Raw genomic sequence first — 18,640 nt, forward strand, 5'->3', positions numbered from 1 at the left:
TAAATGTTGAAAAAAAATTTCCATTTGCACCAGTATAAATTACTGCCTGGTAGAAGTCGTAAATTTATGTGTAAGATTTAATTCCTTGCTCAATGCAGTAGCAATGTTAATTGGCATTATCAGAAAATTTCCTAAATTGGTGTTTATTTTACTTATATGATTTTTTTTAGATTCATATTTAAAATATTATATTTTACCCACAATTACAATTTATTTTTATTTTAATTTACTAGAAAGCTGTATTATTGTTATTATTTGTTTTTTAATACAGAAGATTATTTATTTGTATACTTTTGGTGACAATATTCTTATTATTAATATTAAAAGAAAAGATTAATAAAACGAAAATATAAATTTCTTGATTTGTGAAAATAATATTTTTAAAAATATGTATATTTTTTTATCATATACATCAGAATAGTGAATAATTTATTTTGATGTGACGTTAATTTTTTTATTATTGTTAAGAAAGATTATTGCATTTTTATTTTATGTAATAAAATATGTCTATCTGTAGGTATAAATTGGTTAGATAATAAATAATTAACGGATATGAAATTATAGTAAAATAAGACATGTAGGCCTATTTAAATAATCGATTAATATTATTATCAATAATTGTATAAATAAACGTTATTTAATGATTAAGAATTTATATATATACAGTATATTATATACATATAAATGTATAATTTAAATGCTAGATTGAGTATTATTCATATCGATTACATCCTGCATATTAAGCTGTCTATAAACATATTTAATCATATTTATTCCCTCTGTCAGTCCTTTTTTTTTTTTGATCTACTAATTTCATACTGCTATTGAGATGCTGTTGTTTAGTAATCTTTATTGCTAGTTTTTGATTAGCCAAAATTTATTTTGATTTGTATATATACACACATACAGAAAATTTATGTACATTGTCATTCACAGATACCGGTAAAAAGCCTAGGTAGCCCTGCCAAAGTGTACTCGATGGAATAGCTGGAGAAAATTTTATACTATAGAAATTATATACCGTTGAGAAAGTTGTTATACATTTGTCTTTATGGTTTAATGAAGTTGAATTTTTTGAGATATTTCGTATGTAGAGTTATTTGAAATTTCCATTTTTTAATTCTGCATGTACACGTGCTTGTTTCATAGAAAGTTATACAGTAAAAGAGACAATGTTATACAGCATGAGACTGTCATTTTTCCCTTAATCATGATGTATTGTGGTATCATCTTGTCAGAATTAGATGTGATTGAATCTGCTTCTATTAATTGAACATTAAAATTGACTTTTGGAATAATAATCTCCTGTACCAAAAAAAAATTCAACGTAATCTTTAATCCACATTTTCAAATTGTAGGTATTAAGAGCATGTAAATAATTACAGTTTTGTATTCTGGAAATTAACATATTTGGACTAATAATGAAGTACAACTAGAAAGAAATAATTTTTGGGAAGAATGTTTACTACAGGATAATTTGTTGGTACTTTGTACTATCACAGTACAAATCCATTCTGTAAACTTAACCCTTTTCAAATGCTGACTAATGAGGAGTAGAATTGAAGAAATTTTTTATCATATTAAGAGTTAAAAAATTACTCTAACCCAAAGCATTAACATGTACTTACTTTTTTTATCTAATATCTAACAAAATAGACTCGTTCTCTTTTATATCTAAAAATATTGTATGTTTTTAGAAAAAAAATCATATTTGATTTGATTAATATCTGTAGAAGTGGACAGCATATTTATTTGAAAATTATTCTACACCAATCTGTCAGTCGGTGGCAATAGACATAGGATATATAACCAGTAGCAAGATAACTATTTGTAAAGTATTAATGTGATTTCTTTCATAATTACATAAAGAAATCCCATCTGATTTATCACTTATATTCAATTGAAATTCTGGCCATTAAGAATCTTCCAGTTGTATGTGTTTTAATTTATTTAATATAATCATTGAGTACATTTTTAAAGAATTGTGTGAGGCAAGTTAATTTTTTAAATTAGTTATATTTACTAATTTTATATTAGCGCAGCTGAATATTTTAAAAAAGTACATATAAATTTCATAATGATATTGTTACAATTATATAGCTCATGATCCAATCTTGGTTGTGTCTATTTACTGATAGTTGTTAATAAATAAAAATAATTAATATATAACAGATATAAATATAAATCTTTATTTATATATGTTGCATTTAACTGCTAATTTAGTAGATGCATTTTTTGTTATTTTGTATTTATAATGCATTTTATATTTTTATTTTAAATTTCATTTCAGCTTATATTTAGTTTATTTTTCATCTAGAAAAAAATCTTGAATAAAAATTAATGTAAATGTGTGTGATATGGTAATACTTATATGATTAATATCTTACTTAAAACTATTTTGATTAAAAAACTACTTTTTGACATAAATGTATATTGCACATTTATATTTTGGATACACTTATATATTTCTTGATGTAATGTATTTTTTATATTTTTTGAATGTGCCGTATGATTTTTATTTATTTATGAAACACTGCAATTTATTCTAGAATTATTAATTTTCAGTTTTCCTTTTTTCTTTATTTTAATGACCATAACATTGTAAGGAAAGAAGAGTTAAAGAGAAGAAAGTTAAGAGTTAAAGAAAGAAGATTCATATGATTTCTATAATGTTTACTTTCTACTTAATTAAAATATTATCATTTGAATCAAACATCAGCCCCATTGAAGAAAATGTAAAGGGACGATGTGATTAACTCTTACAAATTTTATATCGGTCTGATGTGGGTTTGAACTAGCAAATCAAAATGGAATGTCTACGAAAAATATATTTTAAATATCTATCGACAGCATTTTTACATGTATCATTGTTTTTAACAGAATTTTGAAGTATAATTAGATTTAAAAAAATTTCAATTTATTTTTGTTACATTTAAGTTTAAATGTGTTTGGTCTGGATAAAGAGGCATAAAGATAAAATTTTCACAAGTAAATGAACAAAGTTAATTAATCTAGTTAATGACTGACTCACCTGGATCCCAAAATGTTGCAGGAAATTTACTCATACCCTTAGTACAAAATGAATGTACCATAACAAAAAAATTCAGGTACATTCTCATATGTTTGTAATATATTACAAACATAATATTTGTACATAATATTGGGTTTGTAATATATATGGTGCATATTAATCAGTCACCTTAAAAGCACAAGGATTTACTTTAAATAATAACAAATTACTTGTAGTATCACTGTCTAAAATTCCATGTGTAATTCAATTTCAAATCTTTATAACATTTCCTAATATTCATTAGAATTATAATAGTAAATGTTACATGTGGACATTATGATTAGCATTATTATATTCTTACTGCATGCCAAGTCCTTGGTTACAAATTTCAGAACTGTCAAAATTTTATTAAAAAACAGTTTTTTCTTTTAATTCAAATAATAGAAACTTTTGATAACGTACCATGATGACAATAAAATGCGGAACTAAAGTTTATATCAAATTAAATATTACCCTAATAATCTTTTTAATTTAATAATATCCTGTTGATGGATGTTTTGTACTATATGCATTACCATCTCATTAGTTTATAAAATATTGCGATTTAGTTTATTTTTCCTTTGCCCCCAGTTTGAATTTTATTTAAATTTCTTAACTTAAGTATATTTTTTTAAAAAGATAATATATATAATGGCATATTCATAAAGTATAAAAATAAATACAAAATAAAAAACACAATGGCATCTTATATTATTAGTATTTATATTTATATAATTATAAAATCGCCAATAATTTTTACCATTTTAATGTGTATAGACTAGCTTTGTATTAATACTTCAAAATTATTAATACTATTATTTAATCTTAATTTAATTTACAATTTGTAAATTTACTTTGTATAATAAAGAAAAGTTGTTCTCTTTGATATTAATATTGTATTTAAAAAAATCTTATCTTAAATGTATAGATGTTTTAGGTACAGTATCGATGCATATACATTTTATGTACCATAAAGAGCAGAAATAATATTTTTGCTTTTGTAGATAATGCTGTTTATATTATATTGATTGATGTATATTACACACAAACACACCACATAAGAATATAATATATATATAAAATTATATACATTATAAAGTATAACTATATTGATGAAAATATTGTATAATGTTATATTCATTTCATAAAAAATATATATAAGATAATAAAGAAGTTATAAAATTAAAATTGTAGGCTATATTATATTAGTTTTAAAATGAAGAAATATATTATAAATTGAAAAAAAATGTAGTTATTGCTTTTGTAGATATATATATATATTTATACATATATGTATTTATAAATAAATTACTATATTTATTATACACGTATATGAAAATAAAACATTTTATTTTGCATATATATATATATATACACACACACAAATACACATACACATAATCATACAGACATGTTTTAACGAATGTTAGCATATTCTTTTTTATTACATGCATATTAGAGGGAAAGTAAAGAAAATAAAAGATATTTATACGAAATGAAACAAAGATTTATTTCTTAAAGATTTTTATTATTGTTGTGAAGTTGTTACATAATTTTACTAGAATACCATATATATTAAGTAAAACTTAATTTATGAATTATATACATATGATACATATATGATGCAATTACACCAAAAAAAAAACTACATTGAAATGTTTATCCATAGTTTATATTTTAACTTTTTAATGGTCTCTTTTCAAATTTTTATAAATGAAAGTTGTCTGTTTACATTTGCAGATTGTAAAATCTGAATTGTTTATCTAAACTGAAGGGGATGTTTTAGAATTTATCAATCATGAAAAGTTAGCATGACAATATATTTCAGTGTGATGTCAGAGAGATGTCTGAAAAAAAATATACAAAAGCAGCTTATTAGCCCTGATTTTCTTCTTTACTTTGAACGTAAAATAATGAATTCTCCATGTTGTTATAACTGTTTTATCGTTCCATTTACCATTTCTCTAAATGATAATTAATTTTCTTTTTATTTGTTTAGATGAAAGATTTTCCTTCTGGTTCTCAAATGTATGTTAGATTTTGGGTCGCAAGATTCATAGTTATGTTGTCACATTGTAATTTTTCAATCGTTCAGTATATCTCAGGCTAAAAATAAAAGAATATTATGAGTGGGTAATCTTTGAGCACTGTATGAGGGTGAAAAAGTTTCTTCCTTTGGTTGTCCACTGTTTTAGAAATAACTTTTGTATAAACTTTGAGAAAGGCTAAACACTATTATATAGCATACTTTTAGACCACAGTTTACCTTTATATTTTTTAATTGATATAAATTAGAGAGTACAAAAGTTTGTGCTGATGGAAGCTTCTAGATTGGTGTTTTCTATTTCTGGATTCATGAGTAGAAGAGTTGGTTTTTATCCAAAAAAAAAATTCTTAAGCATCTTAGCTTTGATTTTACAGCTGATGAGAAAAAAAGATTTAATGAAAAGACAGTAATATAAAACGACAGAATTGAAAAACTAATTTATGCTGAAGAATTAGGCCATTAACATTTTTCCTAGGATTTTTGGATCCAGTGTTAGTCTGGAATAATATACGTATACCAAAATCAAAATTACTTAAAAATAATTTTAAATGTCAGCCTTATTCTCAGTCTACTAACAGTAATTAATAAAAAATGTTTTTCCTTAGATTATTTTTTTTTAAACTTTCCCTCTTCAAATACACAATACATTTTATGTTACATTCAAATAAAATAACATTTGTAATTTAAATATGCATTATGATGTAAGCTTTAGAATTTTATTATTTTTGTAAAAGAATATGTTAAAATATAAAGTTTTGAAGTTATTGAAACCAAAATAAACTTGAAGTTATTTATTTATATTTTATTTTTTCTTTGCCAATTCAATGATGCATTCATTTATGGGATTATTCTTTTTAATACAGGATATAATTCTTATGATGTTTGATTATATTGGTAAGCTGAGGAATTTTTATTTTCATTTTGAAAAATAAATGTTTACACATTACACACATTTTGATTATGCCGATCAAAATGTGTTTCAAATTGTATAATTTATAAAACTCTCTCTTGAACTCGTGTTTTATTTTTGTATTTTAAATAACTTTCAATACTTTTATATTGTAGGATTTCATTTCACAGGTTTTGTATATGTATTATTTAACTTGTATATTGGTCATCTGTCTGATTTTGAAACATCCTCAACTCATTGTGAAATAGTGATAAAACATTCAGAACCAGTTATTCAGTAATAGTACAAAAAGTACTTTGATAATTTTGTACTTTTTTTAATATACCGTTCTGTATATATTAATGCTTTCTAATTCAGGTTGTGCTGAGGATGTGTTAACATCAACACAAAATTGTTAACCATATATTTTTAACATGTACTAATGCATGTGTAGTTATATTTTTGTAATGAATTAACAATTGCAGCCATGTTATTTAAACATTGAAGCCTTGCACTGTTTTAGAATATATATTTTAAATATTATTTTCTTGTTACTAGTAGGTGTTTGTCATTTAATGTTTCTTTATCTTTTAAAACTTACTAACCACTTTTAATTTTAATTATTAACATACTCAGGTTTTTATTAAAAACTATTTTAATCTTTTATTTTTTAATATTGATATATTTTCAGCTTTCAATTTATTTTATTGCATATGTTACAATACTGTTTTTCTTTGTTATACGCAACTTTATTATTTTTATTCATTTGAAGGCAAAATTAATATTTATTGTGCAAACAATTTTTATGGCCAGATATTTGGATTGCTATAAAGTATGAAGTCGCTCTACCAAATTAAATAAAATATAATGAGAAATTTATTCCACAAATAAATTACATAAGTATTGTTTTTTTCTCTGAAAAACTATTGTCTTGTTTTCCTTGTTTTTTTTTTTAATCATCTTATCATTTAAGTACTGTGATTGTATGAGTAAATAATGCATAAATAAATAAATGTTCAAACTGCAATTAAATTGATCATAAAGAAAAATGAATTTGGTATATCAGTCTAATAATCCTTGCAGTTTATGTAATTCAGTGTTAATATATCACTAACCATTTCCCTACCAGATCTAACTTTTTTTTCACCAAAAGCTATTTCATAATTATCTGTATCCATAGCTATATTATTCATAATTAACTAATATCCTATAAATCTACATGTCTTGTACCATTTATATAGTAACATGAGAAAGTATTATCTATATAATTTATACTTTTTATTCAGTTTAAACATTTTTTAATTTTGCTGATTTCCTAAGAAGAGTGGTGGTAGCTTCTGTTCCATACCTTTCATCATGAAGAATCTGAATTTGAATTCCAGATCAAACACTGCATGTTAATATAAGTTTCCTATACATCACAGGCCTTCAAGAAAAATCAAAATTATTTTAAGATTAAATTTGTTCCATAATTATTTATTTCACTAATTCTTTGAGATGCTATATTTATCAGTTAGGATTTTTAAGAAGTCCTTATAATTTTAGGTTAGGACCTATCAGATTTTATTGTTGTAAAATATTTTGTGGCAGTTGTCTTGTTTGTTAATATGAAACAAATAATATGTAATGAAGCTTTTAAAATACAGTGTAATTTCTTATTTTATGTATCTTTAAAATAGAAATTTGAGTAAATCAAATAATGGTTATATGTGTAGAATAAAATAATAAGGTTATATTTTGCTTAAAAATATAAATATAAAGTTCCTTTACACAACCTTAGGAGATTTTAAAGCTTTATTTGCCATTGTATATTTTATTATTTTACTTTACTTTTGTCTTGTTTTTAACGTTAAAAACTGATTTTTATTTTTCTTATACATAAAACTGATTTTGATTAAAGAGAATTAGAAAGTTTAAATTTTTTAATTAAATTTCTTTTTTACTTTTAACTATGAGTGATATAATTAAATCAAGTTTAAAGTATCATTAATTCCAACAAAGTAGTAACTCTAAATTATTAAATGGCTTTACCTTTTTTCTTGAGGTAAACATTTTTAAGGACTTTTTCATTTTTCTGGATCCTTGGCTTTTACTTTTTTTGTTTAACCTTAATATTAGTGAACATTTTTCCTGTAATTGGACTTTTATTGTGAGTTGGGTAAGTCTGAATTCTCTCTTATTGAAGGTGCTTACTTATTGTATTTCTTCTCTTTTCTTTTCATCTTAAATTCAATACAATAAGAAAGAATGTTATTTTTTAAAACAATTTTCCATACTCCCCTTATATTTATTTATATATAATTATGAATCACAAATTAACTTACAAATAATGTTATAGTCATATTAATAAAATTAAAAAAAAAAAAATACAATTTACTCTGCTGCTCCAGAGAATACAAGCGGTATTATACATTGCGATGAAATATAATTTCATGCTATTTGGCACCAAATACATGAAACCTTAAAACCTGGGAATTTCATTAATTCACCAACTGAACAAAAAATCTCTGCCTAATTTAATAATTGACAAATACTTCTTGAAGGACAGATAAGTCTCCTCTCATTGGACCTCTTTTTGTAGCTTGTAGTAGTCATCTACAACTGTAAGTGCCAGGTATATTTTTTTATCTGATTTTTTTTAACAGTCTAGATGAAGAATTCATTATCCCAATATGGAGCTGTTATAAACAAAAACCATTTTAAATTGCAAGATACTAATAATAGAATTTTAATTTTAAATGTAAAGTCAGTTTAATTAAAATTTTACCAGGCTTAAGTTAACAAAGACAGTACTTGGACTAAATTTCTAAGTAGTAAAAAAAATAAATAATTACATTTTAAGAGATAGATAACTTCCTCCAAGAAAAATTTCACACTGAGATTTGCATAATTTTAATATTTTAGCAATCTTTGTTTAAATGAGCTCTGTATTATTATTATATTTTGCTTAAAATAAATGAAAGCATTATAAACTTTCATGATTATTCAGATCTTATACCATTTTTTCCTGACTAAGTAAAGACAGTATGTATGATATATATTTTTTTAATATATAAATTCATTGTTTTACTCGATTTATCCCAGTCTTACGGTTATGTCACACATTTCTCATTTCATTAATAAGTCATAACATGAAACGATTGACATTATTGTGCATTTATTTTGTTATTCTTGAAGATCTTTTACAAGGCTTTTATATCAGTTGACATTCAACCCCTGTCATTTTGGTACCAAGGTACACTTATAATGTTAAACTCAAAAGATAATTAATTCACTTCTTATTCCAGGTAATACAGCATTTACACTTTTTCTTTTTGTGCTAGGCTTCATTGATTGAATTCTATTGTTAAATTTTCAAATTTATTTAATTATAAAAATTTGTAATGAAATATTGCTCATTTTATTATTATTTTAATAATATATTTCATTGGTATTTAAATATACAAAATAGTGTAATATGTTATTTTTTAATTGTCTAAAAAGATTTGTTGTAGGACTGAACATAACATAAATAAATTAAAAAAAAAAAATTTTAATTTAAATAATTATAATTTTATTGAAAATATTATAATTATTTATAATTTACAAGAACAAAAATTGTAACAAATATAATATGTTATAACAATAATTTAGAACCCTTACATCGTGTAAGTCAATTAATTATTAATATTACTATTAATATGCAGTGTGTATAAAGTTGTTTTATTATTTGTGCAGTTATCTGTTGTTATATGCACCATTTCTTTTCATGCTAGTGTATTTAGATAGGTTATATTATTAAAAAGGAGGAAACAAATACAAAACCAATGTATTGCAAATATATGTAAATAAAAAAAGATTACAATTATTCTTGTTGGTGTCTGTGGGTTATTTCTGTATCCCTAGGTCTCAATGTTGTATAATTTTATCATTGACTTTTTTTCATATATATATATATATATATATATATATATTATTCCTTTTTTTATATTGTTAAAATTATAGTTCATTTACATGCTAAATAACAAATTTCACCTTTTAATAAGGCTGAAAAGTAGACTAAAGATATTTTTTATAAGAAGTATTGAGAAATCTTATTTTTCTTATAAAATAGTATTTATTTTTTGTAGAAGGGAGGGGCTAAACCCCATTGCACTTAGGTTTTGAGGCTTATTGTGTACTCCCAAAGAAAATAACATTTGTCCAGGTCTCTATTTCATATAAGAGTAAAAATTCTCCCAAATAGGTTAGAAACATCAACACCTCCCAAATAAATGCTGGTCATAAAGGTATGCGACTGCTTTCTCTTTAAGGCCCTACATAATGTACATAATGAGATGTGTCTTGCTCTTTCTAGAGACTGGATGACCAGCGCTATTATGTCAAGCTATTATGATATTATTGTCAAGTAGACCCATAGTACCTGCCAGAGGTGGTAGTAGCTATATTTACATATCATTAAGATATTAACATATCATTAAACTACTACCAAAGAAGATAAAGTGTGTTAAGAGAGGAAGCCTTTTATATTTATAAATAAGCATCTCATTGTAGCCCTGCTTAAAAACTTCACTTCTTGTTGCGGTTGAAATTATACCACAAAAAATTTCAAATAAACAAGAAACTTCCTTGTTAGCAAATTTCATCAGCTCTTTTATTATCTTATTGTAAGCAAAGAGGTAGTAATTAGCTTCTGGTAGCAGTCCAATGTTTGCCTATATACTATAGCAATTTCCATATCATAAGAATGCATAAATTTTGGCCGAAAGACTACAGCATATCTATGAGCCTTAGTCTGTAGAAATCTTCAGTTCCAGTCACCCCCCCAGGCATAAAATCAAATATACCCGTTCCACTCCTTCTCCAATCTGAATGATAAGAGAGTTGATGTTTTATTAGTGGAGATGTCAAGAAAAGTTCATTCAGCACTTCATTGACGATGGGTGTAGGGTGTCTGTATTTAATTACATCCTTCCTTTTTGTGCTGATAACTATATGTCTTTAGTTAGGTCTTAGCAGTTTTACATAGATCTAGTGTTAGTAAACCTGGAGTAACTGCTTATACAGTAGTGAGGCTGTTCCTGAAAGCCTCAGAGATGGAAAACTGTGAAAGATTTGGAGCATATGCTTCAAATTAATTGCTGGACTTTTCTCCATCACAGCAAAGCATCATACATTATCTGTATCTTTACTGCAACCCCTCCTTAGCACAGAAAAGAACTTTTTATTTCCAATGTGACAGGTGTCCTCAAATAGACAATGACAATGACTCTGCTGGGTTTATTCAAATGGGTGTCCCATGCAGTTTTTTCATACTGGATGATTTCCATATATTTGACTGTGTCTGTAAGCCCCAAGTTTGCATTATATTGTAATTTTTAAAAAAGAATGAAAACTTTTATTATGAAATACTATAATTTAATTTTATGTATTCTGTTTTATTGTATTTAAAATTATATCGCATTTATTTCAGATTGTTTCTTCACATAATTTTACGTTATTATAATTAATTAAATAATTTTACAAATAAATAAACTTTTATCTGCAATGAGAACTGAGAGAAATGATTAGCACTAAATCTGAAAATAGTTCATTAAACAAATTTATTAATTGCTGTGTAATCAAAATGCACAATACAGAAGTATAAGTCAGAAATTAATTCTGTCATTATGTTTAAAAATTACTAAAGTTAAATCACTTAGAATGTTTAAATGATTAATTATTAAAGTTTGTATGAAAGTAAAAAAGTTTTATAAATTGAGATTTTTTTTTGTTTATACTTAAGTCAGCATTTAATAATTTGAGTATTTTTTATTTTCATTCTTAAAAGTAATAGATATTGCTGTTAGGAACTAATTTCTTTATGTTATGTATTGTAACACTATTTTTTACTAAGTGTGTATTAAAAATTACCCCATCTTTGCTGATTTGCTCAGTAGTGTAATTCCAGTTTGCACAAACCTAACTAAGAGTTTACAATTTTTTAATGGTCAGTTGCAATAAATTGCCTTTTAAATAATATTGCTATTTTGACTCGTAAAAAAAGAACTTTTCTTCTTTTAATGAATTGTGTGTTTTAATAAAATTTTGGTATGTGCATAGTTCCATATTTCAATAGCCAAAGGGTCATAAAGGAAAGAAAATTTTTTCTTTAAAACCACAGGTAATTTTTCTGTCTGTAGGTAAACTTAAAATAAAGTTTAGACCGTATTTATTCAGCTGTTTCACTGTGGAGTAACTGTATTCTTTTCAATTGAGATTATTTATTAAAATGATGTATATACCATAATATTGTTTAAACATAATTCAATAATTATTTTTTTAAATTAGTATTATTTAAAAATTCATCAACAGAGTAATACCATTTACATAAAATGAACTATTTGAAATTTATTTAAATAAACTGTTGGGAATATTTTTCATAAGGTTTGGTAATTTACTAAAAATAACAATGGAAGCCCTTTCTCCTAAGAAAAGATATTATGTTGAGTTTTACAAAAAGAGTTCTGTTGTCTGGTTTGGTAGGAGTGTTTATTGTTATGTTTTAGGAATAAATGACTATTCTTTTTAGTAAACTTTTTGAACATTGATAACTATAAACACAAGGATAAATTAACATATTTAATTTTCTAAACATTGGTTACACAGCTCACACATATGAGCACCAATTAACAATCTGATAGTCCAGTTTTGTATCTTAAAAGCTCATTCTGACTTCTTAGGGATACCCAGGAGATGTTATACTTCAGATGGAAATATACATAAACGTGATAACATCAAGGAAATTCATTATAATAAAGTTAGGATAATATTTTCACTAGGAAAAGAATTATTTGATTCAGTGTAGTATGAGGAATGTTCAATAATTAATGAGGCAAATTGATGTATAGAAAAAACTATTTATTCAATGACAGCTTTTACTTGCTACTTAATTTTACCTACTGTTTTCAGCACCGTCTTCAGCAACATTTTGTCTCATTGTTCTGTTAGCTTTCTGATTCCTGCAGCGCAGAAGTCTTTCTTTACCTTGCTGTTTGAACCATTCATGTACTGCTTTTTTGATGGCTTCGTTGTCATTGAACTTCTTGCCGTGTAAAAGGTCTTTGAGCGGGTCAAACCAATAAAAATCAGATGGAGCGCGAGGTCTGTGCTATAAGGAGGATGTGGCAATACCTTCCAACCCAACTTCTTGAGCATTTATCCCATTCTCTGAGCAATGTGGGGGCGCATGTTGTCATGCAAGGTAATCACCTTTTGAGAGAATGCCCTGATGTTTTCGCCTTTTTGTGGATGTCACTTTCTGCTGGAGTAATTTGGGAAATTTTTACTTGCCTGTCAACAAATAAGATCATTTATGCGATTTTACAGTGTGGTAGTCGAAACTTCAACCAATCTTCCAGAGTGATGGAAATCAGTCGCACTTGTTCTGCCTGAATTAAACTGTTCCACCTGCTTATACACATTACTGCAGTTTAAACGCTTTTCACCATATTTTTTCAACATTCTTGAGTATATTTCCACCAGTTTCACACCTTCTGATAGCAAAAATGTTAACACTGAACATTGCTCTTCTAGAACACACATTTCAAGCAGAGCTGACATTCTGAAATCAACAAAAGAGGTTATGTTTAAATTAATAATGATCGAACAGCTGATTAAATGTATTCCCAAGGTTTGTATTTAATGAACCGTTTTTCTCTAAATCAATTTGTCTTGTTAATTATTGAATGTCCCTTGTATAAAACAAATATTTTCTGTCCCACAGGTCATAAGATATAATTCTTTTAAACATAAGCTTTGCCTTTCAGATCAATACCGTCATTATTCAGTTCTTTATTAAGTATTCCATTCTTGTAGTTAGAAATAGATTAATTTGAATGAGATTAAGTAATAAACAACTTAAAAGCTTAAAAGTAAATATTAAAGCTATAACTTCTGATAAATGGCTTTCGGTTAAAGAATTTTACAGATCTGGAAAAATTCACTTGTCAAGTCAGAATTATTGAGGTTTTACTGTTTTTTTATTTTATTTAGCCTCTAATATTTTCTTAATTTCAAAAAATACTTCTGGATATATTTACTCAAAAAAAAAATTACAATAAAAAGCAAACTGACTGGAATTAGAATTTAAAAAAAGAAAACCTGAACTTAATTACCTAAAACGAACTTAAATTTTAATGTAAAAACTGAATTAGAATGTACTAAAATCTTTTAAAACAACTTTTAGCAGTGTATAGTATACTGAAAGTGTAAATTAATAAAAAGAAGTTGATTAAACAAGAAAAATTTTAACCATTAATTCCAAAAAAATGTTCTGAACCTTATCGGTCTATACAATAATATATTAAATAAAATTTAGACTATATTGGTACTATGGATAAGATAGCCCAAGAATTAACAGCATTACCCACCTCCACAATGTAGTGTAGCATACAAGATAATATTTCATTACACTTGGTAACGATATGTATTATTAGTAAGATACATTAATTACTCAAATGCAAAACAATAATCTTGAGTGTGCTTTTATTTTATGTTTGTTTATTATGATTATTTAACAACTGATTTGTGTGTGAATTCTTGCATTTTAATTTTTAAAAACTTATACAAATTTATTGTGATGTATTTCTTTTCTCTTTTCTATTAGTTCTTATCTAATTAATGTTATTATTATGTTTATAATTTCTCATTTGGTGATTTCAGGTAAGATATATAAACATGTACCCATAAATTCCCTTTTTTTTTAATTTTCTTTGATTACATATTTGACGCGGAAATAAAATATATATATTAACAGTTGTACTACAAATTCATTATATATTAATTAATATATATTTTTTTAACTTATGAACCATTTCAGTAGGAATCTCTTTTCAACTGTTTTTGACTTATGATTTTATAAAATATTAGTTGTGCACAGTGAAATATTTGTTTAGAGTAAAGTAACGTTTAGAGAAAATGTTAGTTAACATTCATGAAAAAAATATCCTTTTTCATGTGTTTTGGAGAGAGAGTATGTCCCTCTGGTTTCTCTCTTGTGGATCTGATGTAAGTAAAAATTAAAAAAAAGAGATTTGCATTATAAAGGAGGGCTTAAAAGAGTGATTTGATTAATTAAATTTACTTATATTAAATATTATAATGAAAAGTCAGGATTATACATATATATTTGAAAACATTTTAACATGAAATGAATGGAGGCCAATTCCTTTATTTTGTATGTTAACCAAAATTTTTAGTAAAGAGAAAAAAGAGAGAAGATAACTCAAAATAAAATAAAATTAGAGAGGATTGTACAAAACCAATAGATCATTAATAATCTGGTTTGTATTGTAGTATATACATACTATAAAAGTATATACTTTTCCTTGTATAATTGGATTAGTAAAGTTATGCAATAACTGGTATGTATTTACATAGCTATGAACATTTATTCCTCCTTATACTGTTTGTTTTTTCTTTGTTGGTTACATTTGATTTTAGTTAAATGCTTATTTTCCTTATAACTATTTATTTTCAACAAATTGTTTTATTTATCATCATGATCTGACATTTTAGAGTTTAAATTGTTTGAATACCAATGAACATCTCTTACCAATAGAAGCAATATTTATGACAGCTATAGGAACTGGTTACAATTGTAATCTTCACCTTTGCAGTTGTTCATGTTGCATTGTTAACCTAGTCTTGGTACTTGTTGATACCAGAGTTTTAGTTCCTATCGATGAACTTTGAAACTTTAACAAGTTGAAATTTAGACCGTGAATAAAAACATTACAGAAAATATAGGATAATCTCTTTTTTTTCAGTTTGTTCATTGATGAATTTTAAATAATTACCTAAAACATTAGAGCAATTTAGAATTTTATAAATGATGTTTGTTCAGTGGTGTTTGTAATTAGTTACAAACATGATGTTAACACCAATAACACATTTTGCCTCAAATAAGTCAACTAGCTTATAAATAAAAGATTGTTATGCCTGACTTATTTACATTAATGCAGAAGGGTGAATAAACCACACATATGTTAATGAGGGAAAGGAATTTCTCAAATGACTTTGTAGAAAGAGTGTCTGGATGGAACACATGTCTAGATGTCATATAGATGTAACATATCATACTCTTCTTTTTTCTGTTTTTAAGTATGAGTAATTACTTATCTAAAAATGCATGTGAACATGTATGCATGATATTTTACCACAAAATTTTTCACCACAAAATGAACAAAAAAGAGATTAAATATATGCAATTTTATCTTAATTGTTGTATTTTGATTGAACAAAGTTTAACAAAAAAATCTGATGTGGGCACCACGTGACTTCCTTATATACCTATTAAATTACACACACATTTTTTTTTTAATGAAAAGTACATAAAATTTTATTTCATTAATAACTTCTGATATTTTTTCTATTGTAAATTTTTTTTACGATCAGAGGTTATTAATTATTAATATATCAATATATTTAAATTAAAAAAAAAAGTTACAAAAAAGGAGATGAAGTCAGATTGAATCGATGTGCCTTCCCTTTGTAAGATTAAAATATTTCTAATTTAAATTTTATTTAGCTCTAACTCTGGAATCATAAATAAGTACCACTTATGATATATCGTTGAAAAGCTCTCAATGAGGGCTTATTATTGCAGTTAAGAAAAAGTCCAAAATTAAAATTTTTTGGAACTTGGGCTTTTTTGGACACTTTTGATCCAGTTAATTGCAATCAAATTGGGAAGTGCACAACTAGTAGATGTTACAACAATCCTAAATCCAAAATTTTAACATCCTACAGCTAATTGTTTTTGAGTTATGCAAGATACGTACAGTTGTCATGCCGAAACTAGTCAAAATGGATATTTCTGTTGAACTCTGTAAACCAAAATTTTTCGCGATCACAATACTTCCTTTACTTCACATAAGGAAGTAAAAATATCAGTATTGGTAAATGTATCATGTTAAAAATATTATTTACGAAAACCATTATTTTTCAGTTATTCTAGTTATTTATCAGTTTATTTTGTTATTTTCATGTTAAATAGTTTCTACTGTATAGGCATAAAAATATTGATATGTGATGAAATGATCACCAAAGCAAATTTATTTACTGCTAAGTAATAATTCACTTTAAGAAAAGACTACTTTACAGTTGCAAGATTCATTCTTCATTTATTCATTCTTTAAAATATTAAAAATTTTTAAGATGAAATAACATTGTACAAAACATAAACCCGCTGTTGTCAATCATGAGTGAAACCACAGAAATTTTACACAATATGGTTTATCACCAGAATTGTAATATTTTTTTAAAATCTAATAAATTATGAGCATATAACAGCACCTTTATTTAATTTGTCTGATGTTTAGTACCATTAGTTATTTTAATAATGCAACATTTTTGAGTCCTATTTTTTTTTTGTATTTCTTAATATTTTGAGATCCTGTATGTTCAAATGTTTCAAAAACAAGGTTGCCATCTACAAGTATGAATGTGCATGTGTTGTTTTCATCTATTCCATTAATATTTCTGCAATAGATGAAGCATAATCATGAAATTTGGTACAATGAATCTTGTATAACAGGCATTAGTGCTGTTAATTTTTTAAGAAAATCAGAAGTGGAGGTAGAGTAGTTCCCCTTTAACCCACGACTATTATTGTTAGACAGATGCATTTCAATGAAAACTTAATCACAGAATGTTTGAAGATTAATGGTGTTTGTATAAAGGTAAATTTCTCCTATTCCCAAAATAAAAAAAAGTAAATAAAATTTACTGGATGGATTTGAAATTTTATTATGTTAAAAACAAAATATACAAATTGGATTTTGGGAGTAAGATGGACACAACCCTGTCTTGGGTCCAGTGTAGAGAGAACAAATTGATTTTAAAATCTGTGTAAAAAAAAATTGAGAATTGCCATTATTTGCTTGTTCTCTTTAGTAAAAATTTTAATGTAACTGTTCAGGGTTTTAAATTTTTTGACATCTATAGTAGAATTTAGTTATAATTTTGAAAGCATGAGTAGAGGAAGTTGGATTAAACAATTCTGGGAAACTTTGCAGTCATATTTGTGAGCTTTTAATAATTTTTAGATCATATTTGTTGGTGTTTGTATTTTGGTGATCATTTAATCGAATAAGTTCATAAAAAGTTTACTTTTTAATAAACCATATTCTTACATTGTTAAGAGAATTCATCAGTTACAGTCCTTCAGGACTGTAAATGAATTTTTAAATTAAATTTACTTTATTATTTTAGTCAGAGAATAAGTGATTGTGTGTTAAATGTTTAATTTTTTTTTCAGTCGGCCCGTACCTTCTTTACCACCACGATTACCAGATCGACCAGGTAACTTAGCAAGACCTAATTAGTACTAATGATTTAAAATAACCTAGATAAAAGCATTCAGTCAACCGAAAATAGTTTGTGAGAGAGGTATTTTTTTTAATCATATCTATTCACATATTAATTCAGTGTGATTGGTGAGTTGTAGATATTATTTTTTCGAACAAATATAATAATGTGTAACTATAACTGTTGTGTTATAAAATGTAATAAATATTGTACGCATATATTTTAATATGCAAATAAAAAAGGAAAAAAAAGAATATTGTGTACATAATGTAATTAATTTTTATTTTTAATAGTCATAATAAATTATTATTAATTGTATGTACAT

General features: G+C 25.3%; 1 protein-coding gene across 4 annotated transcripts in view; it reads left to right on the top strand.

Moving 5' to 3' along the window:
- Positions 1-18,367, top strand: part of shi (dynamin-1 shibire) — a 219,921-nt gene extending 201,554 nt beyond the window's left edge. For all 4 annotated transcript variants that reach the window (XM_075372150.1, XM_075372149.1, XM_075372152.1 and 1 more), the window contains one exon: positions 18,266-18,367. In XM_075372150.1, the coding sequence (XP_075228265.1) occupies positions 18,266-18,332 (67 nt within the window). In that variant the 3' untranslated portion in view covers positions 18,333-18,367. The remainder of the gene's footprint in view (positions 1-18,265) is intronic.
- Positions 18,368-18,640: the final 273 nt, after the last annotated feature.

The sequence above is a fragment of the Lycorma delicatula genome, chromosome 7, assembly GCF_047948215.1.
Source record: "Lycorma delicatula isolate Av1 chromosome 7, ASM4794821v1, whole genome shotgun sequence".
Lineage (NCBI taxonomy): Eukaryota > Metazoa > Arthropoda > Insecta > Hemiptera > Fulgoridae > Lycorma > Lycorma delicatula.